The sequence below is a fragment of the Polypterus senegalus genome, chromosome 6, assembly GCF_016835505.1.
Source record: "Polypterus senegalus isolate Bchr_013 chromosome 6, ASM1683550v1, whole genome shotgun sequence".
Taxonomy (NCBI): domain Eukaryota; kingdom Metazoa; phylum Chordata; class Cladistia; order Polypteriformes; family Polypteridae; genus Polypterus; species Polypterus senegalus.
The window spans coordinates 108,103,097-108,127,292 of record NC_053159.1 but is presented as its reverse complement, the minus strand read 5'-3'; the positions used below and the strand labels follow the sequence as shown (position 1 = coordinate 108,127,292).

Sequence of the window (24,196 nt, the reverse complement as noted above, 5' to 3'; positions counted from 1 at the left end):
GCTCTCTCTCGCGCTGCCTGTGTGTCTGCGTCCATCTCTTGTACTGCCTCTGTGTGTGTGTGTGTGTAGCGCTGTCTCACGCTGCCTGTGTGTGTCGCGCTGCCTGTGTGTGTGCGTCTGTCTCTGTTTCGCGCTGTCTCGCGCTCTCTCTCTTGCTCGCTGCATAGGAAATGCACAGGGACAGACTGAACATGTACAAACTGAAAGGGAAACTGGCTTGTTCATATACCGAGTGTGTGGTCGCGAATATTTAGCTCAATTACGTGGGAGGCGTGCTGATTTCCGCAGTAGATGCACTTATGAATATGCTAAGCACAGTCCTTCACCCGCGAATATTTACCTTATATGGGCAGGCACTCAATTACGTGGGAGGCATGATAACACGGACGCAACTCCGCCTCACACAGCGACCGAGCTGCTGGCTATAGCTGTATATATGGATGAAAGTATGTTCCAGTTATGACCGTTACGCGTAGAATTTTGAAATGAAACCTGCCTAACTTTTGTAAGTAAGTAAGCTGTAAGGAATAAGCCTGCCAAATTTCAGCCTTCCACCTACACGGAAAGTTGGAGAATTAGTGATGAGTGAGTGAGTCAGTCAGTCAGTGAGTGAGTCAGTCAGTCAGTCAGTCAGTGAGGGCTTTGCCTTTTATCAGTATAGATAAATGGAATTAAAACAGTAGATCCCAGTAGTTTCTTTAAAATATATTCTGCAACAAGAAAAAGGAAACACAGTTGGAATGTTAAGTACGGATTTTGAACAAATGTTAGAATGTTTTCCTTTATGCAAAGAACTATAGACACATTAAATAAATTACCAAGCAGTATGGCAGAGAGCAGGATTATAGGTACCTTAGACTTGATGTTAATTTGGAAACACTAGATGAAAAGGATGTTGTGATCAATGGGAAAAGCATAATATTATGAATGGTGTGGCATCTGTTATGAAATGTGTATTAACAGAGTAAGAATGAGATGATGAGATCTATAGAATAATATGCATGACACTATTATGGTGCCGTTCTGATCACAAGTTTATTGATTTCATTTCAGCAGTATGTATAACCCCCAGCTCATTTTAAAACTTAATATGGATTAGCTGTTTGCTTAGAGATTAATCACAATATTAGAGTAGCTGACAGAGAATATTGCAAACATAACATTTAAAAAACCTTTTTTCAGCCAAACATCGCTACATAAGCACCAAAAACCTTTTTACCATGAACAAATGTGTACAGTTGATGTACTGTATGTGCACACATAATGAGTAACAGCAAGTTGTATTAACATTTCCCTTATTCAATTTTCATTAATTACAAACAAAGTTAAATTACTGAAAATTTTACCTTTAGACAGCAGAGGTTTTATAACACCATTCTTCATGTGCACATTAACAAAATCTGAAGCTTACAAGCATTGAACTGAATAAAATCAGACATTTTCTTTCCAAATGCCTACAGAAATGTACAGTTACAGGAAACAGCACATTTACTAAGTGTATGATTCCTACTAAATAACAAATCACTATTGAGAAATTTTTTACCAGACTTTAGTCACTATGCTAATTCTAGGCTATTGTTATTGTTTATTCAGTGATAAATATAATGTATGGAAGTGAATAGAAAAGGCAATGGATGCAAAATTAAACACTTTCAGAAATCTGGGACATAAGTGGAACATTTCTGCACATCATTCTCCACATTTACTGTGGATCCATCTGCTCATCTTAAATCAAACCAAGTTTTAGAGACTGCAAGAGAGGGACATTATTTCAACTTTATGTTACCACCCAAATACAGTTTCAGTGAAGTGGAAGTGGAAGGGAAAAAATCTAACTATTTCCCCAGAGGTTTGAAGCTGCTGCATACTGTTGTGTTGCTGCATTTAAGGTGAACTGCTGGTAAGTGTCAATCATTCCTGCAAACCCCCTATGGTGACAGGCCCACTTTGGTGATATACAACATACTTTGACAGGAAAGTAAAAAGCTTAAAGGTCAGTGTTACTTGCTAGACATGGCATAAACAAAAAATAATTACATTCAAAATTCCATTAAACTCAGATGATGTGAATATAACTTAAAAAATGTTTAAATATTAATTAAAAAAGTAATTTTTTAATAATAACGAAACATCTCAATTTAACATTTAAGTTGAAATTACATGCTTCAATGAAACCTAGTGCCTGATTTGATCAAATCTGTAAAAAATTAACTATCATGAACCAAACCAAGTACTCCTCGCTACTTCACATCAGCAGTAGTCAATATGTTTACCAGGTACTTTCAAATACATTTCCAAACTGTTTTTAAGTATATTTATCACAAATTAATAATTATGAAACTGCACAGCAAACATGAAAAGTGTTCAAACTTAACTAAAATCCTGCTTCCTGTACTTAGAGACAGGATACAACGGGTATTAACTAACTTTTGTGATGTACAGTTTTGGTTACATCTGTGTACAATTTCAAGGGCAACATACAAGGAATACACTTGAAATGAAAGCAGCAGGTAGACATATTTATTGCATGTTAGTATATATTGAAAACAAAACTCAACATATTAATAAGAAATCTTTTTTAACACATACAGTAGGGTTTTAAGGAGGTTGAAGTCATTCTTACCTGCAGATCTTTAATATTGGGAAAAGGAATCCCAATTGTGACTACAGCGCGAGCATTATCATCTGTAAAATCAAGACCTTCACTCACTTTACCTCGGCAGACAGCAATTAATAAAGCTCCATCTACAATAAATCAGACATTATAATGTCACCTAGTTACCAATTGCTGTTTTTGTAGAGATTATTAGAGAGAAAGACAACAAAATGTGTTGCATTTTGACAATGTGTTTCAATTTTTAGCAGGGATAGTTCATAGTAAATACAGACCTTTTGTTCAATTGCCAATAAAATAATGACATACTGTATATTTAATTTTGTTTAACATCCAGCTGTTTAATTTTATTCCATGGAACATTCCTTAAGGCAAATTCATTAACAACTAAATGACATTTTAAAATCTCAGTATCCTTAGAATGACATCATATAATGTAATTGATTTTATTATTTATATTCCAAAGACTATATTCTGAGAATCAGTACAAACATCTCTCCAGACTGCTTTGCTCTGGAAAGGCAGGAATTAAAACCTTGCAACTAGTTCTTGCTATTTTGTTCCCTTTCCACGTAAATCATATAATCACGCAATCGTCACAAATTTACGACTATGCTGTGTTTAATTGTTCGATTTTCAAGCTGATTTAGCGGCAGGCAGTTATAAAAATGTTTAAATTGACTGTCTTGGGTGACTGAAGTATCAGGAGATGTACCAGAGTTGAACTAATTAATTTGACAAAATCAACAATATGCTACCATTAAGATAACAATTAAGTGAATGAAAAAGACACATTTACCAAATTTAAAAACCACCATCATAAATATAGAATATTTCATATTATGTTAATATTTAATAAACTGATCAATGTAAGATACTCTCCAGTCTTCTTCTATTCATGTTAGTTATCTGGATAAGAAGCACAGTTTTTCAATTAAGTGTTACATATCTAGAATATTTTATTGCTTTTAGTTAGCAATGCAATAAAAGTGGGTATTTGCTATATTCAGAAGATTACATGTTTGTAAACTTCAAGATCCTTACTAGAATGGATTAACAGTAATTACTGGATTTTAAGAGTTACACGTTTGTTCATTCTGTAAGTAGATGCATTCCAACCTATTGGAAGAACATCAACATTGTCCAGTAAATAGGTGTTACCACGCAAATGTTCCTTTCTATTTCTTCTAAACATATGACATTAGTACTGTTAAGTCTCTTTCTGTGATTTTTTTTTTTTTATCAAAATGAACTTGGGTGGATTTAATTCTACTGTTATGATTTCCTCTAGTTAACAAGTCGCTGCAAAAGAAAAGTCCAAATATCCCTTGCGTTTTCTCTTAAAGTTAAGAATGTTAAAGGACACAAACAGTGGTAGGAACAAGAAGACGATAAAAAAGTGTTGTGGGTTTCAGTAATCCACTGATAAGCTAAGAGCAATATCTACTTAAATTAACGTTACCAAAATGTATTCTTATTTTGGATATCATGCAACAATCGTCAATCTAACTTAAGGCAGATATTTCAGATGTAGACTTCAGCTTGCAAGAATTTTGCCATACCTCCCACAGCCTCATAGTACATGTGCAACAGCTCATCAAAGTCTGCTTTATCTCCTCCTTTTGGTTCAACAATAACAGTCTTCACTCTTTCCATTCTATCCCACTGTCCAGTTTGCCTCCAGCGGTCTCGAAGCTTATCCAACATCTGTAACCGAATGCATACATAAATTGAAACAAAGCTATAGTCCGAGATATTTTCCTTCAATGTTTACAATAAGAAGAAAGAGTATCAATTTTTTTTATATTGTACTAAATAAACATGCAATTGCAAAGCATTAATTGAAAAAAGTATACTTTAGTATATAAAGAACTTGGTATCTCTACATAGTACTATAAAAAACACAGCAGCTTTTTAAAAATATGCTTAGTTAAGGGAGCTAAGTGTTATATCATTATAAAAACACATTTCATGCTGTAATTATGAAATTGAAACATGTCATAGAATTGGAATGTTTTGCGCGCTAGATTAGTTACATGTACAATGAACAGCTTTAACTGAAAAAAGTAATATCTGATCAAAACAATTAAATGACAACCACAACAATTTAAGAAGAATATAAACTCTATGTTTGGGGCTACTTCCACAGAAAGAAATATGAACCAGGCTATTGTGATTTACAGTCATGGCATAACATCTGCAGTATTTTTTCTCTGTACATTATCAATATAAAGGAATTTACAAGCAATACATTTTACTGGCATTTGACTAACAAAACACAGTTCCATAGATGGCCTAGAAGTCCAGTTCCTACTACTACTACAGAATTTCTAATAAAAATGGAAGAAATAGACTGATACAAAACATACAAGGTGTAATCTTTGTCATAAGAAAACCAAGTCTGGCAATGTTAAGCCAGATCAGTCTCTCCCCTACAGCTAAAAGAGCTAAAAGCAGCGTATGAAGGCTGCTTACTGCAAACCTTCAAACTAATAACGAGCATCAACTGATAAAAATCAAACAAAGTTCAATAACACATTCTTTATCCTGTGGATCAATTTTTTTGCTGCCTTGAACAGAAATTTGTATACAGAAAAGCCTGGCAAGGTAATGTGCTGGACAATAAATGTTCTCAGGAAAAAAAACGAACAAATTGTTAAACAAGTTAAACAATGTACACATGGCGTAACTTTCAAGTGCATCTGGTGCCTAAGTTAACTGCTAAGAAAGTATTTCATATGTTTTATTTATTTCATCTAAGAGTCAGGTATATATTAAACAGTTTTTTAACAATGAGACAAATTCAAAAGGAAGAGCAATAACAGAATGCAATTACATGTGTTAGTGGACTATTAAATATGTGCTTTTTAACTGTGTTTATAATTGAGTAAAAAATGGAGCACAAATAGACTTGTGATGGCTCAAAATATTTCATACACAGCAGATTCCAATTCAAGTAATGCAAAACTGACATTGATTGACTTGTGATAGTTGTGCATGGTCTGTAGCTAACTGTTCTTCAATTTTTCTTAAACAACATTTTTCAAAGTATACCCAATAGAGTAGTATCCAATAATTACAAATTGAACAATGTCTATTAATACAAAGTAACCAATACTACCATAAAACCAGCATCAATATTACCCTAAAAAAGAAGAAAATTAATTGAAATAAAGTCCCTTTCTAGCTTTTAACATTAGTTAAAATACAGCAATTCTTTAAAATTATATAAACAAGTAAGAATTTGGAAAGGAACTAATTTATTCTATAACGGGAATGCAAATGTACACGACAGGTAAGGAGATCAGGGATTGTTCGAGTATATCATGAGTGGTCTGAGCGCCAGAGATTAGGGGCTTAAGCCAGTGAACCCTCCCACCACCACTGTCCATTTTTAAATCTAACCTATGTTTATATTAGCCAGGGCAGCTGCGCGTTTCCCATGTTATTAATTAGTTCAAACACAATTTACTGTAGCTATAAGTTGAGAACTTTGGTTCTTTATAGTAATAATCTGTAGGTGATACGATTCAATCAATTCTATCTTATATATGCTTACAAAATTGCTTTGCCCTCCTTTTATTTCCAGAGAAGTGACTTTTTTGTACTCAATTAGTTTACTTACCTAAAGCAGCAGGAGAAGGTGCTGCTGTGTGAGCTGCTTGCCCACTTACTCAGCCTGGCATTTGACTTACTTGCATTGGGTAAAAGAGGAAAATATACATTGTAAATTGTAAATTTGCCATTGCTTTTCAAATAGAGATTTTGAAAATTTAAAAATTCAGAAATTGCAATCTGTTGGAGGTATATGAAGAAAAAGTGTGTCACAACTCAGTAAAATTGGTCTCTGGGTGGCTGAGTTGTTTTATGCAGACAGAGACAGACAGGCATTTTGTAATATGTGCTTTGCACATTATATTTTTATATCAGAGCTGTGCCTATTATTTTTTCCTTGCATATCTATTGTTAAATGAGAAACTTTATATTTAAGTATCATGTAACATGCTACACAGATGTATGCACCCCCTCCATTTAAACACATTTGAATATACTGTGTATTAAAACAAAAGCATATGTAAAATTAGAAATACTGCAATTTCTATTATGGGTGACAGGCCTAATATACATAGAAGGACTCATTCTCACAAGGACTCACCCAAAGCGAAGATTAAATATTGTTCCAATGGGTGTGTTATGAACTGTAACTAAGACCATCCAAGCCTTACTGATGGAAGCTGTTAGGATACCACAATTTAAAAACATTTAGTGAAAAAGATTGAGTCAAGGGCTTTTCTTGTCAGGTGTAATAGACTGACACATTTTTAGTTACAGGGATACTACTCATATTTCAATTATAACTTTAGGAAAATAAAAAAATATATTATAACTGGGGTCAAATGAAATATTTAGTAAACTGCAATACATTTTAAAAATGCATTATTACTATATTACAATCCATGTAGTAACACTGTATTGTCCCAGGCAATATAAGCATGCAAACTTCGGAAATAACTTAAAGTCATCTATGGACATGGAGGTCTTCTAGCCTCCGGATAGGGCACAAAAGTTTATTATTCTTTAAGTAGAGATATAGGTACCTGTATGGTTACCTAGCACCAAGTGCATAGGTACCCTTGTTGTCAGCCGAGCTGCAACATAATTTTTTCTATCTTTGTGGTACTGTTACTCTTGAAAACCATTACCAGCTGGGGAACTTGTCGACCCATGTAGTGCTGTGCAAAATGCACAATTGTCCAGATGCAGTCATTAGCATAACAGATAGGCAAACCTGAATACTTTCAATGCTGCTTTGTCTGTCCATGAACATTGCTTTCTGGATGTGTGTAATGTGTGTATATGCCACAAATGCAGTGCCATGGTCATTATTACTTCAAAGTAACTGGCAACAGATAGGGACTTAATACTGTAATGCTAGGTTTCTTTTTAAGAGTTCCTAGTGGTTAAAATGGAAAGCACATTGACACACAGTATCACTGCCACTTCATGACTGCAGTGTCCTGGGTTTGAATTCTACACCCAGTTGCTGACCACGTGGAATTTGAACACCTTGAATATGTATGTTTAAGTATCTCAGCTCCAGTTCCAGCCCTACCCACAACCCTGTGTACAATTGAATAGGCAGTGAATATGCTACATTACTGTTTGTGACACGGCTGCTTAACATTTTCCATAGTTTCATTTATTTCTGGCATGTGTATGCCATCAATATTTTCTCTTATAAATTATTGATTATTTTAAATAGCCTCCTTCAAAGGCAGAAGACACAAGTTTTTTGTTCAGACTTGCAGCAAGCCTCAGCAAGTACTGCCAGCATCAGGTAGTGTGAACCAACTTTGGATAAAGCACCAGTCTGGTACAGAACACAGTCAAAAGCACACCCTTGCTCAATTTCGAGTTACAAATTATCTTAGCGGACGGCACTGTGGCGCAGTGGGTAGCACTGCTGCCTCGCAGTTAGGAGACCCAGGTTCGCTTCTTGGGTTCTCCCTGCGTGGAGTTTGTATGTTCTCCCCATGTCTGCGTGGGTTTCCTCCCACAGTCCAAAGACATGCAGGTTAGGTGCACTGGTGATTCTAAATTGTTGCTAGTGTGTGCTTGGTGTGTGTGCGTGTGTGTGTGTGTGCGTGCCCTGCGGTGGGCTGGCGCCGGGGGTTTGTTTCCTGCCCTGTGCTCTGTGTTGCCTGGGATTGGCTCCAGCAGATCCCCATGACCCTGCAGTTAGGATATAGTGGGTTGGATAATGGATAGAAATTACCTTAGCATGCATATTTTTGGCATATGGAAGGAATCCAGACAAACAATAGAAACCACAAATGAATATGGGAAAAATGAGAAAATTACATATGGACAATGAGCAACAAGGATCAAACTCAAATCTGTGAATCTGAGAGGTAGCCATCTAATAACTGCACCACCATGCCAGCCCTTTTTAATCATCAAATTAAGCAGATTTTTAAAGAAGCCAACATTTAAATCAGACTAAAGTAAAATAAATAATTTAGATAAATGTCAAATATGCAAGTACATGTTCAATGCCATTTCTGAAAAACATTAATTAAAAAATAACTCCATTTAAATTAGTACAAAGAGCAACTAACAGCAACTAACAAAAATTAACTGAAGTGTGTGAATTTTCTGGCTTCATCACAAGGGTAAGCAATGAGTTTGAATACTACCTTTAATTACTGCTAACATTAGATGTCTATCTTAATAGGCTTAACATGGCATAATAAAATTTACAAGTAGGGAGGGGAAGCACAGAAAATGAAAATAGCTTATAAATTTAACTAAAACTTTGTTAATCATCATTGTAGACTGCAAATCTCAGTTCAAGAGAACAAAACAGTAAATATACAAGTCACTAAAATATCAGATTAACTAAGTGACAGAAAAAAAAAATGATCAAATTATTATTTGAAAAATACACACAAAAATTCAACTTTAAAAATGTTTATCGGGACAGATTTTGTTTTTTCATTTGGCATAGCATTTCTTTATAGATGTGAATTAAACTAAATAAGTTAGTAGGATTGATGATGTAGGAACACATTTTTTGTCATGCAATGTCTCAGAGGAACATTACTGTTTTACTCGCTGCAATCTTGTCTCTGGGCACACTACAGGGATATAACAACTGCCATTAACTGCAGACTTTAGTCTGCCTGTTAAGTGTGCTGCTTCAACAATCCATTAACACCAACAAAGCAAGGATTTAAGAGCATTGAAATACCAATATGAAGGAGCAACTAATTTTTAAAAAACCTAAAAAAAAACACTTATTTTCTGATTTTCAGTGTTCTCAAAAAACTTTTCTTATACAGAAAATGTCTAAAATGTAATTTAAGAATACTTGTTTAGAATACATTTTGTATTGTTAAGATCAGTTAAAATTTTGCTTTTCCAAATTATATTATTTTTGATAGCTTTCGGATATGAACTATTAGATTGACACTCCTGTCAATGCAGGCAAGGCATAGGCAGATTGTTCTGCATTTAAGTATATCACCCTTCAATTCTCTAAACTGTACAAATTTACAGCTGTGGTTACTGTGAAATTACTGGTAACCAAAAAAACATCAGAAACAAGGTGCAAATTCCCATCATAGTTTGGGGAAAAAAATCAGTTTTAGGCCCTCTGGTATTTAAGTTCTATTAATTTATGAATAATTCAACTAAAAAGGCATTCACAGTTTAGCTCAATGAAACTACAATATATCCATGTCTTGACTTGCTGCCTTTAAATTACTGCAAAATTACTGGTCACCAAGAAAACATCTTAACATCAGAAACAAGGTGCAAATTTCCATCATAATTGTTTTTTTAACAAAAAAATCAGTTGCAGACTCTCTGGTATTTAAGCTATTAATTTATGAAGAATTCAACTGAAATGGCATTAGTAGTTTAGCTCAATGGAATTACAGTATTTTCATGCCTTGACTTCCTGCCTTTAAACTCTTCTATAATAAAAAATCACTGCTGCAGCAGTGTTGCTAGTGCAAAAAGTCATAAAATCTCAAGGGATTAACATTGATCTAAAAGCTCTTTCCCGTGCAGAGCTCTCTTCATCTCTCTGCTGCTATGATTTTCTTCTTGAATAAGCATCACTTCAAAATCAAAGAGCATCTCCAGTGGGCTGGAAATGTGTGAGAAGGGTCAAGTATAACTTCTTCTTGTAGTCAGCAAAAAATAAAACAAAAAAGCCTTCTCACAACATAGGAAACAGGCAATGCATGCTGCATAACTATTTCATTGTTAACATAAGTGTAACACCATCTCAAAGTTACCAGAGTTTTCAGCAAGAATAATCAACTGAAAATGTAACATATGAATAAAGCACCAATTAAGAAAACAACAGTAAAAGATTTTATAATTTATGTGAAGATAGATTCTTAAAGACACTGTTATATGTATTAGGTAAATAAAATATCAACACATCAAATAACTGCAATAAACAGCAATCTTACCAAAGCATGGAATATTAATTTTGTTACCTAAATATGTGACACTACTAAAATGAATGACACACTTTCTATTTGAAGTTATTCTGTCAAAATTCTAGAAAGAATGTTGGCAGACCTCTTAAAAAACAAACAATGATAATAATGCTCATTCTGGAAAACAAAGATGGAAATAGAGCAGAAATGTCACTAAAAAGGCACTAAACAAAAGATATCTGTGAACTTCATCCAAAAACCCTACCTACTCTCATTTTCAAAAAAATACTCAAAGGTTGTTAGCTTGGTGTCTTCTTGAGTCTTTCAATTTAATTTGGATAACGATATTATTCGCTCTAGGAAATATAAATGAAGGAAACAGGCATAAGGTTCATATCACAAATAATCTAGAAGGGGGTGGTTTTAACTAAGAAACACATACATACATGTATATAATTATTTTGATGCACATATATAGAGTATAATACAATGTGTTTATTTATTGCAGTAGATGAAGTAAATATTAAAAAATTGCTTTTATTAAGGCAATGAACAGCTTCATATTAACCACAAAGGCTATTAGGTTAGGGGGAGGGAGTAAAGACTTTCTTTATGTATTTTAGAAGAAATTGGTTCATTTTCATTATGTTTAACATCAAATTATGAGGCCTCCTTTAAAACATGTTCAATAAATGATGCAGAGCTGCAAACTCACAGTCAAGAACAATAGCTTTTGTCTAAGTCAAAAGCTAAGTCATTTGAAAAACGTATTTCCTTATTGACTATAACAAATAATATTTTTTGGAAACTTGTTGATAAATAGTAGAATTTTGATAAATCACAATGATCCATTTAGTAAGATCATTAGTACATTATCAAGTTTATATGATTAGTATTAACACAAGAATGCACTTGATTCACTAAATGTGACTAATGAAAGGAAAACAGAATTCACACTATTTTGTTATTTTCCAAAATCGCACATATAAAGTACAAAGGATAAGTCTTAACTACCTCTGAAAGATATTTCACATACTATATAGTCAAAGGATGTACAGTACAGTCAGTTATATGCTTTATAACATATCAACCTAGGTGTATGGCCCTGGCATTATGGCGAGATTGGGTTCTTGGAGATATGATGAAATAATTCAATGCAATTAAATGTAAAATGAATGGAAAGCAAAAACTAAACTTGTCACCCAATGTCACCCAAACGGTCTACTGAAATGAAGCATATGTTATCCAAAAGAATTTCTCTACATTTGAGCAAATCAGGTTACCAATTTTGTTTAGAGTTGACTGAATGAAGAGATTGCTGTGAGTTAGTGCAACAAACTTTTACATCAGCAGTTTTGCTAATTTTGAACAGGTGGTAAAGTAGAAGATAATCCCTTAATCAGAGTTTTCAATTTACAGATTAATTGCCGTTCTAATACTGTTGTCTGGGTAGTTGCCAAAATTATGCTCACATCACAAGTGGTTAAAAATAAGAATCTTGAACAAAGTTGCTAGGCTCAATCTAAATTTTATAATGAGATGCTCAAAAATACCAAATGCCCTTAGTGTGGAACCAGCACTCTCCAAAATAAGAGGAGACAATTAAGAAGGTCTGGGTATTTAGTGTAGATAGATCACCCTGTGAGCTTTCCACAGAAGTCCTATTCAATCCAGCCCAATAACAATAATATCACGAGACAGATGCTGAATGGATTATATTTCTCAGCAATCATCTGATGGATCACCTGGAAATTCCTGATGATGAGTTGATGTTTTGCTTGAAGTTACAGTAGCCCGATCACACCATATAAATATAAAGCCACCATGAACATCAGCAGGATATGCAAACAGTAAACAAGACAACACGTATGGTCCATAAAACACTGCTAAAGTATTAAAAAGCAAAATCAGGTTTTGACTAAGTTTCTACTTGTTTCCAAAGTATGCTAATTTTGATATCAAAACCTATACACAGTAAATATTCTTGGTAAACCAACATAATGTGTTCATGGCTAACAGAATATAGATATGCACTACCTCGTGAAAAAAATAAAACACAAATATAAACTACCATGTTGAACAGCATCAGAAAAATACCAAGGAGTACCGATCTACAGTACATACTTACCAGTTCTTGCTCTATCACACAGTTTGAGAATATTTATCATCTGCAAATCCTTAATGATGTTAATTTAAAAAAATGTATTAAAATTTTTTTTCCAATAACTTATGACATTATGAAACTTTTTTTAATATACACATTTTTCTTTAATTTCTGAAAATTTTATAACACATTGTTTAATCTTTAATTTAATGATTACAATAACTTAAGATGCAAATAGTTTTGAAAAGGTAAATCATAGTAAAACAAAAAAAATATGCATAACTATATGCAAAAATATTTTTAAATTAAATATGTGATGGAAACTAATATAGTGGGGATCAAGATTTGTATCTATGTACAGTAAAAAGAATAAAACTAACAGAAGCAGGAGTGAAAGCAGCAAGAAGAAAGGCGGTGGACTTGCCGTTTTTATGAATGAAAAACTGTGCAACCCCGGACACATTACAATTAAAGCACAGTTATTCGACCCGAATTTTGAGCCGCTCACAGTGGGCAAAGAACCTTATTTTATGCCAAGAGAGTTTTTACATGAGATTGTGCTGCCAGTTTACATCCCCCTCCCACCCTCAGCAGACATGTTAATTGCAACAGGCACAATATACGCTGTAATAAGAAAACGGTCTACTGTACTGGCCATTCTATTCTACTATGGTTTGCTAAGAAACACATCTGGATGTCTCTTCTGGACACTGCTATCAAGCAATTGATTGTATGTATTGTCTGTCCTGTGAGTCTGTATTCTTGTTTTTTTATGTTTTTGCTGCTGTATGCATTTGAATTTACCCATGGGATTTAAAGAGTTTATCTGATCTAATCTAAAAAAAGTTCACTTTGACCCATATTTGATTCTTATTCAAATATTTAAATTGGATTTTTTATTTTAACACATTGCATTGTCCATCACTTAATGTCAGCTCAAGAAAATGTTGAAGTTAATTTCATTTCACTTCTTCAGTACTTATAAATCATAGATTGCAATGGTATTATATGAAAAGTATTAGGACTAGACAAGCAAGGTGACCCGGGTAATTACTTGCTGTACGGTGTATACTTACAAAAGAAGTCTGTCATCTAGTGTTTTAATTATATTTTCTATATTCTACTAAAATAAACTTTAAGTTTACAAATATTTATCCATCCATTTTCTCATTCAATAAACCAGTTCAATTTTGCATTGAACCATTGCTTACAGTAAAAGTAAAGCATTAGGAGCAAGGCAAAAACCACTCCTGGATGAGGTGCCAGTATTTGCAGGACACACTCACTAATATGAACTTTTTTGAAAGATATGGATTCTTCTGATATTTACTCCTCCTATGGCAGTCATTTAACTAATCTTCCAACAAGTTTGAATTTACAGTGGTGTCAGAAGAGGATGTCCCTTATCCCGTTTAACTTTTAAATTTCTCTTGAGCCTCTTTCTATCGTCATCTATAACGAAGACCTGATTGTCCAATCACTGTATTCAACCCTATAAAATCTTACTACATGTTGATAATACTGAGAGTTGTTTTTTCCTGGACAAAGTTCCTTAAATTTTCCCTTGCATCTTTAACCTATTTATTTTCTATGAAATTTTGTCTAACTATTCAATAAACTGGTGCATGTCTGACTTTCTGCCTTTAAACTGCTCTTGGTAGCAGTCCACTCTTCTGCCAGCTATCCAATAGGCAAGATCATTTAGATATCTAGACATTGATGTTAATGTATTAGTGCAGGACATTGTTGTTTTCATCTTCCACAGTGTTCCGAAGAGCATTAAGAAAGCCCCACTCTCTTTCTCTTTCTTCACTCTTTCTGTTCTCAACTGTCTGTTATTAAAATTACTACTTTTAGTTATATTAACACCATTTGTCTTTTTTTCACCTTCAGTTAAATACTGATATGAGGTTAGATCCTATTTTTTTTTTGATTTCAAGACTGTAAAAAGACTCTCCGTCATGCTCTCCACTTTAATCCGTTATAGGCAGGATGGTAGGAGCAGTGTCTTAACCTGGGCATTGACCCTCTAGCAAACCCTCCATCCGTATTTCCCATTAAGCATAATAATTCCTGCTCACGATGGCACTCTTAAACATTAATCTTTTACAATAAGGCTCCTTGGAAAGGCGAACACTCCCTCTTCTTCCTGCCCCAAGATCATCAGACAATTTACAGACATTCTGCCAATGGGTGCAATCCACATTCTGTTCTGTACTGAAAATCCCCTAGGTCTGTATAAAGCTGCCTACAGGAGTTTACCACTACACCTCACATCCTCTTCTTCTTTATCCTAGAGTTCAATTTTAACAAATATTTAAAATGCCCAGGTTAAGCCTTTAAACCGTCTATATCTTGCATCCCAAAAACATTATGTTATGTGCTAGGTTAGTGCTTCCTACTGCCGGCTCTGTTCACTATATACCCCCTGGTTCTTTTCTTCATGTTTTTGTACTATACTCACATCTCTATTGATACAGCTTGCTTAATGGATATCTCTAGCATCTTCTTTTTTTCTTTTCTGACAGAGCTGGGGGAGGGGTGTTGTTCAATTTTTTTTGCTTTAAAATTAGTTACAATCTTTTCACTTTCTGTATCAAGTGAATTCAATAAAACTTTGATCACAAAAAATAAACCATTCTGACTGAAATACATCAGTGTGGTTACTTAAGTACAATAGTCAGATTCTAACATGAAGTCTGTACAGTCCAAACAAAAACAATAACCAAAGAGTGGGGGAAATAAAAATTCCAAAATCCTTCTTGCACAGAACTTTTTAAGCAGCTCAAAAATAACCATATACAGTAAATGCATAAAATATTTTTTTTGACAGCACACACATACCACTTATTCACACCATTTCTATAAAAGAACCACTCCTTTTAAAACCATGTGAATTACAGCTTATTAACTGTAGTGTATCTCCAGTGATATTAATATAATTTGACTGGATGCATATATGCCTGGAAATGGTGCAGACACCAGTAGCAATGGGACAATACCAGTATGCCTGCTATTGCACTTAACAGCTGCTAGTATATAATTTACAGAATTAACAAAAAAACTCAGACAGCAGAGCTTTTATAAGAGGGACTCTAGAGTTCATCACATATGTTTTAGTCCACAATTGCAGAAGATGGCTGGATAAGGATTTGCATCTGCAGAGAACAGACTTAATTAAGCATGACAGCAAGAGCAATGGAACTCCACTAGGAACACAGTAAAAAGGAAAGCACAAAGTGTGATGCTTTTGTGGCATGGCTATTCTTTAGTGGTACAAAATGACCCAAAACGTTCCCCGTGTCATACTAGGTGCAGCTCCAAATGATACAATAGTTAACTAAAGTACAGTTACCATCCATCTATAAATTCTAATTGTTGCAACCCTAAAATCATTTTCTAGTTATAATTTCTAAAAAAGCAGTTGCTTTATTAATATTTAATATAATTAAATAAGCAAGTTTCAATCACCTGAACTGAAGACCATGAGCAGGTTTTATTGAATAGTTGAGTAAATAACCATTTCCTACTAAAACTATGCATAGAGGATAACACAACAGATATGATCACAATAGTTTTAATAATTTTTTTTTTGGTATTTAGAGAAACACTAGGAGTCATGAAACCATAACTCAAGTTGTGAGGGGGGTGAGGGTTACCTCCTATCTCCAAAACATCTCAGCGGAATCAAGTGATATAAAAGTGAAATATATTTAAGGCTTTATTGGATTAAATAATAAATTTGAGAAATTTCAGACAGGCACTGGACTGGAAGTGCCAAACCACCATATCAACACCACCACACTCCACCCCCCCACCTCCAAAAATATTTATGACCCCAAAAAAATCAGGGCTTTTATATAAAGAGTGAATCTGGGCAGCAACAAATGAGAATAAATGGATATTTTTCTTTTACACTAGCAATCCATCTAAAAATGTAAACAATTACTGTACACCAAATACTGACTTGAACCATGCTTTGTGATAAAATTTTACAAAAGCACACTTAATCACCCAATGCAACTTTAGAAACATACTACACACACTCTATGCTCAACCGCTGTGTTGTAAATAGTTATTTTCTTTTGCTAAATAAATAACCTATTTTTAAATTTTAGAATAAATAGTTAAGCATGGTCTTCTTATTTATTAAGAAGACTTTAAGCTACTTACTTAAGAAAACAACAACAGAGATGAGTGGCAGGAGGAGGATAGGAACACAATGCACTTTGAACATGTTGTGATGCATTTCATAGCCTGCTATCAGGATTTGGTAGATGACCTAGCACAAGCACTTGATTTATCAAAGGGAATGACACAGATTAAATGTTCAGGTCAAAATACCTTGGTTACTAATGAAATTTATGACTAATACACTATAAGCAAAATACAACAAAGTAATACATGTTTTATGTTTGTATCTCATATTTGTGCATTTGAAATTTGACACTGTGTCATATCATTTGTATTTGTTGCACTACATCTTCATCTCGGGTCCACTACCTCTCATCAGGTGATTAAATGAATACTACAGTCGTCTGCTGGGATTAAACAACTGGCTGAAAGGCTTCTGCGAGACTCAAGACATCGGGTTTATTGACAATTGGGACCTCTTTTGAGAAAGGTCGCGTTTCTTCAAGTGGGATGGACTGAATCCGAATAGATTTGGCGCCCGGATCCTCTCCAAAAACATTGCTAAGGTAATTCGACTATCTTGACTGTCTATTTCTACTTTAAACTCCTTCCATAATGCTACTGCTTTGCTAGGACATAATGGCTTAACAAAGTCTTCCATAAAAGTGCACAACATTAATAATCTAATAACAAATATTAATGTACGTAAAAAATCTAGGCAGTGCGGCATAAACACCAATAATTTAATTACAATTGCTACTTTAAATGAACAATGCATTAAAACTATAAAAACAGATTGTAGATTAAATAAAAAACACACACAGAGCGGCGTTAACAAAAATAACTTAGTTTTTGTACCAAATACCAATAACGTGCATAGAATTCAGCTCTGCCCTCTGAAACATTAAATATGGCACTATTAAATGTTCGAGCTTTAACTAACAAGACATTTTTTATAAACAATTTTATTAGTGACAGAAATATTGATTTGAAACGTGGCTTAACTCCGACGGCGCGGCTGTTTTAATTGAATCTGCGCCTCCGGGTTACAGTTTTACTCATGCAGACCGCCAGGGAAAAAAGGGGGGCAGCTTGGCAAACATTTACTCGAGCCGGTTAAAGTGTAAAGATGTTAGTTTTGGTAAATTTAAGTCCTTTGAGTATCTCACTGTTGTTATTCATGGAGATTCTCACGTTCTAGTATTATCCGTGTATAGACCGCCTAAATTTAACGCGCCTTTCTTTGAGGAATTCTCAGACTTAATGTCAATTTTAATTACGAAATATGACACACTCTTAATTGTCGGCGACTTTAACTTTCATATTGATAATCAGTGTGACCTAAAAGTAATGGAATTCATGAACCTCCTGGACTCTCTTGATTTAAAACAGCTCGTTAATCAACCTACACATAAAGCAGGTCATACGTTGATATTGGTCTATCAGACCACTTTCTTATATTATTTAATATAGAAATAATGATAGAAAGCATTCATGAGAAGCATATTGTTAAAAAACGCTTCTTTGACTCATCAGCAGCTTTAAAACTTACAAACATTCTAAGCAATCAGTCCGTTTATAGTGCCAACTATAATAGCGAGGATAATGTAAATAGTAAGGTGGAAAACTTTAATTCTAAAGTAAGAGCTGCTGTTGACATAGTTGCACCTGAAAAGACAGTTAAAAAATCTTCTAGCATTGTTATTCCATGGAAGACCCAAAGAGTGTCTGATTTAAAAAGAACATGTCATAGAGCTGAGCGTAAATGGAGGAAAACTAAACTAACTATCCATTATGAGATATTGAAGGTTAAAATAACAGAATACAATAACACAGTCCATCTTGAGAGGCGCTGCTATTTCTCTAAGATTATAAATAACAATGCTAGTAATCCCAGAGTCTTATTTTCTACAATTGATCGTCTGTTAAACCCAGGTAACACAAAGGAATGCCCCAGAATACTTCCAGTGAAACCTGTGAGAACATTGCTGTATTTTTCAATCAAAAAATTAATGATATTAGAAATAACATAGTACATCTCCCCAACACTGCGGAACCTCCTAAACCCCAGTACTCCATTATAAACAAATGAAATTCTTTCACCAGGATAGATTTACCTGATTTACATAGAATAATCTCTCAATTGAAACCCTCTACCTGTGTCCTTGACCCAATACCAACAAGGTTTTTCAAGGAAGTATCAGGCATACTAATTGATAATATTCTTGACATAGTAAATTCGTCATTAAATACGGTGATCTTCCCAGACTGTCTTAAGATTGCTGTAGTTAAACCCTGCTCAAGAAAAATAATCTTGACCCTCTGCTTTTGAAAATTTTAGACCCATCTCTAACCTGCCCTTCTTAAGTAAAATTCTAGAGAAGGCAGTCATTATGCAATTAAATGACCACCTCAATAAACATGCTATTCTTGATAAATTTCAGTCAGGTTTCAGAACAAATCACAGCACAGAAACTGCACTCGTTAAAGTAGTAAATGACTTGGGTAAATGCAGACAGAGGCCATTTATCTGTTCTCATCCTCTTAGATCTGAGTGCTGCATTTGACACCATTGATCACAATATTCTTAGAAATCGCCTTAGTCAATGGGTGGGCCTCTCTGGCAGTGTCTTAAATTGGTTTGAATCCTACCTGGCAGGGAGAAAATTCTTTGTGAGTTGTGGTAATCACAACTCAAAGACACATGATATTCTACTATATGGTGTTCCACAAGGCTCTATCCTGGGTCCGCTGCTCTTCTCAATCTATATGCTTCCGTTAGGTCAGATTATCTCAGGTTACAACGTGAGCTACCACAGCTATGCTGATGACACACAGCTGTACTTATCAATAGCACCTGATGACACCGACTCTCTCGATTCACTAACACAATGTCTTACTGGTATTTCTGAATGGATGAATAGTAATTTTCTCAAACTAAATAAAGAGAAAACTGAAATTTTAGTGATTGGCAATAATGGATTCAATGAGGTTATCAGAAATAAACTTGATGCATTAGGATTAAAAGTTAAGACGGAAGTAAAAAACTTAGGGGTAACTGTTGACTGTAACCTGAATTTTAAATCTCATATTCATCAGACCACTAGGACAGCATTTTTTCACTTAAAAAACACAGCAAAAGTTAGACCTCTTATATCATTGAAAGATGCTGAGAAATTAATTCACACTTTTGTTTTCAGTCGACTAGATTACTGTAACGCACTCCTCTCAGGACTACCCAAAAAAGACATAAATCATTTGCAACGAGTGCAGAATGCAGCTGCTAGAATCCTAACTAGGAAAAGAAAATCCGAACACATTTCTCCAGTTTTGATGTCACTACACTGGTTACCTGTGTCATTCAGATTGACTTTAAAATTCTGCTTATGGTTTATAAAGCCTTAAATAATCTCGCTCCATCTTATATATCGGAATGTCTGACACCCTATATTCCAAATCGTAACCTTAGATCCTCAAATGAGTGTCTCCTTAGAATTCCAAAAGCTAAACTTAAAAGAAGTGGTGAGGCAGCCTTCTGCTGTTATGCACCTAAAATCTGGAATAGCCTGCCAATAGGAATTCGCCAGGCTAATACAGTAGAGCACTTTAAAACACTGCTGAAAACACATTACTTTAACATGGCCTTTTCATAACTTCACTTTAACTTAATCCTGATACTCTGTATGTTCAATTCATCATAATAACTATTCATAGTGGCTCTAAAATCCATACTGACCCTACTCTCTCTTCTGTTTCTTTTCCGGTTTTTGGTGGCGGCGGCCTGCGCCACCACCACCTACTCAAAGCATCATGATGCTCCAACATTGATAAACTGAAAGCCTACGTGACCATCATCATCAAATCCTTCCGTGAGTACCCTAAATACAAAGAGGACTGTTTCATTTATGTTAGGTAGATTGCCCAGAGGGGACTGGGCAGTCTCATGGTCTGGAATCCCTGCAGATTTTATTTTTTTTCTCCAACCGTGTGGAGTTTTTTTTTGTTTTTTCTGTCCACCCTGGCTATCGGACCTTACTTATTCTATGTTAATTAATGTTGACTTATTTTATTTTCTTACTGTGTCTTTTATTTTTCTATTCTTCATTTTGTAAAGCACTTTGAGCTACATTTTTTTGTATGAAAATGTGCTTTATAAATAAATGTTCTTGTTGTTACATATTTTTGTGGTAAAATAAATAAAAGCTTTACCTTATTACTTCACATATTCATCTGAAAGTAAAATAATCCTTAAAGCATTCGCCTTATCAAACCTGAATGGTTCCCAAATAATCTTTCAAAAAAAGAAATACTACATAGAATAATGTCTTTTGTTTATTAATATATTAGGTTTGAAAGAACTTGAAAGTTAAAACTACATCCATTAAATCACTCTGTGACACATAAGTAAATCATATAATGTGTTTTGTCACACCTTGCTAAATATAAAAATTTTGTTACACTGTTAATATAGAATAAGGGGTTTTATTTAGTGTTAACTGTGAAAGACACTATATAAAATACATAAGGTATTACTGTACAAAGATTCAAGGACACAATCAAAAAATAAAAATAAGTAGCAAAATGGAAAATACATTGTACAGATAGCCACAGTTAAAAAAAACTTTACAAATGAATAAGCAGGGAATAATTCCAATGCTGCAAATATAGCATACTGTGTGGTATAATTTATATCATCCTACACCGCTGCCCAAACAACTATTTTACATCTCTTTTAAAGTTTTACTTGTAACTTTACATTATTGATGAATAAAATTTATTTCAGACAAGTCTTAAAAGGTGATGCTACAAATGGATAATAAGCATTTTCAGAATTTCCAAAGGCACAGCATATGGTAAATAATTTATCATAATTTCTGGGCAAAGTATATGCATCACTCAGCTTCCACAAGACATAAGAGAATTGGGCAGTATGATTTTTCTTTTGGGACAATGACAAAGTGCCACTAACCAGCAAAAATCTAACAGTGAGCTGTATTTTCAGTGCCATAATTCAACACAGCAGTCTGCTGGATGTCTCTTGTGTGCCAACACAACATTAATTTTTTAATAACTATGTTAAATAATGAAAAATAAAAATCATGACATAAGTAATTAAACATGAAATGGCTTGCACATTAAACAGCAGCAAAAGCTGCAGATTGGTGGATATAATGAATAACACAAAGTAAAAATGAACAGATTTCACCAATAAAAGTACTGAAATAACTGTTTACAGAGTGAACCAGTGTTGCTGAGAACACACAATTCTTTACCTTACTGCGTTTAAAGAAAACGCATGCAAACAAAATCACTGAAAATAATGATAATCCTTTGTGCAGCGTTGAATTTTTTTAAATAAGGCAAAGATAAAAAATACAGTGAGATACTGTCTGGTTTGCATTAATATCACTAGTATCAATCATATTGATAATTTATCCCCATAAATTATTAAGTTAAAAGACTGGTGCTGATGAAACCCCCTTAAATTAAATAAAAAGCTTACATTTTAAAATTACATTAAGATAAATTTGGACCATAGCAATCAAAAAGAGTTTTGAAGACAACTGAAAATTAACACATTAAAGAAAAAAGTAAAGACAAAAATGAATAAAATATGTAAAAAAACAAAAAAAAACCAATATATAGTACCTTCTAGGATGCTATCTGGTTACTATATTTAAACTACAGCACTTTTTCCAGAAAATGCCAACTATATTATGTATGTAGATTACTTGTAGACTGTTATGCAAGAAAACCCCAAGAGATTAGCAGTTATACAGATATTCTAACTGAGATTAGCAGTTATATAAATATTCCAATTGGCCTGTAAAGCACCAACAATAATGCCACAATCAAAATCACTAAGATAACTCCCCCCCCCCAATTCAGGTGTTTGATGTGACCATTAACTGAAGTTCCTTACATGTATCTGCATGATTTTATACATTGCGCTGCTGCTAAATGATAATTAGACAACTACATTGATAAACAGGTGTACAGGTGTTCCTAATAATTAAATCAACAAGTATAATCATGGATTGTGCTCATTATTTGTAGGGTTTTCAAATTATACTTTCAAACTATACTCTTAATAATACCAACTAAGTTAACTGAACACCTACAAATTATCATTTGCTGATTGATATTGGTGGACTGGCACACCCTGAAGTCCTCGTTTTTGCCCTGAGGAAAGAAAAACAAATATACTAGTAATAACAACCTTTTGTGATAATATTTAACTACCGTTTTTATAAAAGAATAAAAAAGTAAATATTAAAATGCTTCCTAAAAAAGTTTGCTCACAGCAACTTTATGCAGTTAGACCTTGTAAAATGTTAGCTATAGCAAGATGATCTAATAGTAAAGACAAAATTGCATCAGATATGCCAGTGTGTACTGTACTCATTATGGAAAAAAGTGTGAGTTTATACATTGTGTGTTTAGGAACATGCAAGGTATTATATTTAACAGTATTAAGATGGTAAATAATTTGATTTTACCATATCTGCTATTAAGGCCAAGATGTTTAATTTATGATTGGTTAATTGTTACTACAAATGACTAATCATGGACAGTAGTTAGCACTTCTGACTCTCACCTCCGATAGACTGATCATTAACCCCAGCTTGGTCAATGTCTGTATCAAATGTGAATGTTTTTCCGATACATTTCAAAGATGCACATATTAAATCATGATGCTAAATTGTCCCAGATGTAAGTGAGTGAGTGTGGGTATGCATGTTAGAGCTTCTTCTTTATTACCATATTATGCTGCCAGAATTGGAATAATGAGGTCAGAACATGGGTGGATGAGTGGAAGACTATTACTAGCCTAATCTATGAAAACATATAAAGATTATAAGATGGCACGATATGTTCTCAAAGCACCACTCTGACACTTTTCCGAGAATATTTAAGAAGTTATAAAAAGATTATATTCAAATGGAGAGGACTTCTACTTTGTGCTTTGTGAAGCAGTCTAAATGAGGGCATTAAATAACCTGTAACACCACTTTTACACTAAGAATTTCCTCCTTTTTGGCACAAAAGTGTCATTCATGTGATTTTTACAAAAATGCAGGGCTCGCAAAATTTTAAAATCCCTGGTAGGTCTTCAGGCGGGCACTCTTCAGATTTTGGTAGCCCGAAAACAACTTAAGTAGCCCAAATACGGATGAGAATTTCTTAATGTAGAAAATTAGATATTGAAAAATCAATCAAAAAATGTATCTTCCAAACACAAATAGCAACAATCATACATAAATTATTCAACGGTCAAGTAACAATTATTAACATCAATCAAAATAAATATGTATTTATAACAGAAGTGAAACTTATATGAACAGTATGATGAATTTAAACATGAATCAGTCTGTGTCAGATTCTCAA

The 24,196-nt window shown here is 34.0% G+C and overlaps 1 protein-coding gene across 4 annotated transcripts in view; it reads right to left on the bottom strand.

The window, feature by feature from the left end:
* Positions 1-24,196, bottom strand: part of brip1 (BRCA1 interacting protein C-terminal helicase 1) — a 260,180-nt gene that overhangs the window by 57,416 nt on the left and 178,568 nt on the right. For all 4 annotated transcript variants that reach the window (XM_039756727.1, XM_039756728.1, XM_039756726.1 and 1 more), the window contains 2 exons: positions 4,177-4,321; positions 2,624-2,745 (listed from right to left, as the gene is read on the bottom strand). In XM_039756727.1, coding sequence (XP_039612661.1) covers positions 2,624-2,745; positions 4,177-4,321 — 267 coding nt within the window. The remainder of the gene's footprint in view (positions 1-2,623; positions 2,746-4,176; positions 4,322-24,196) is intronic.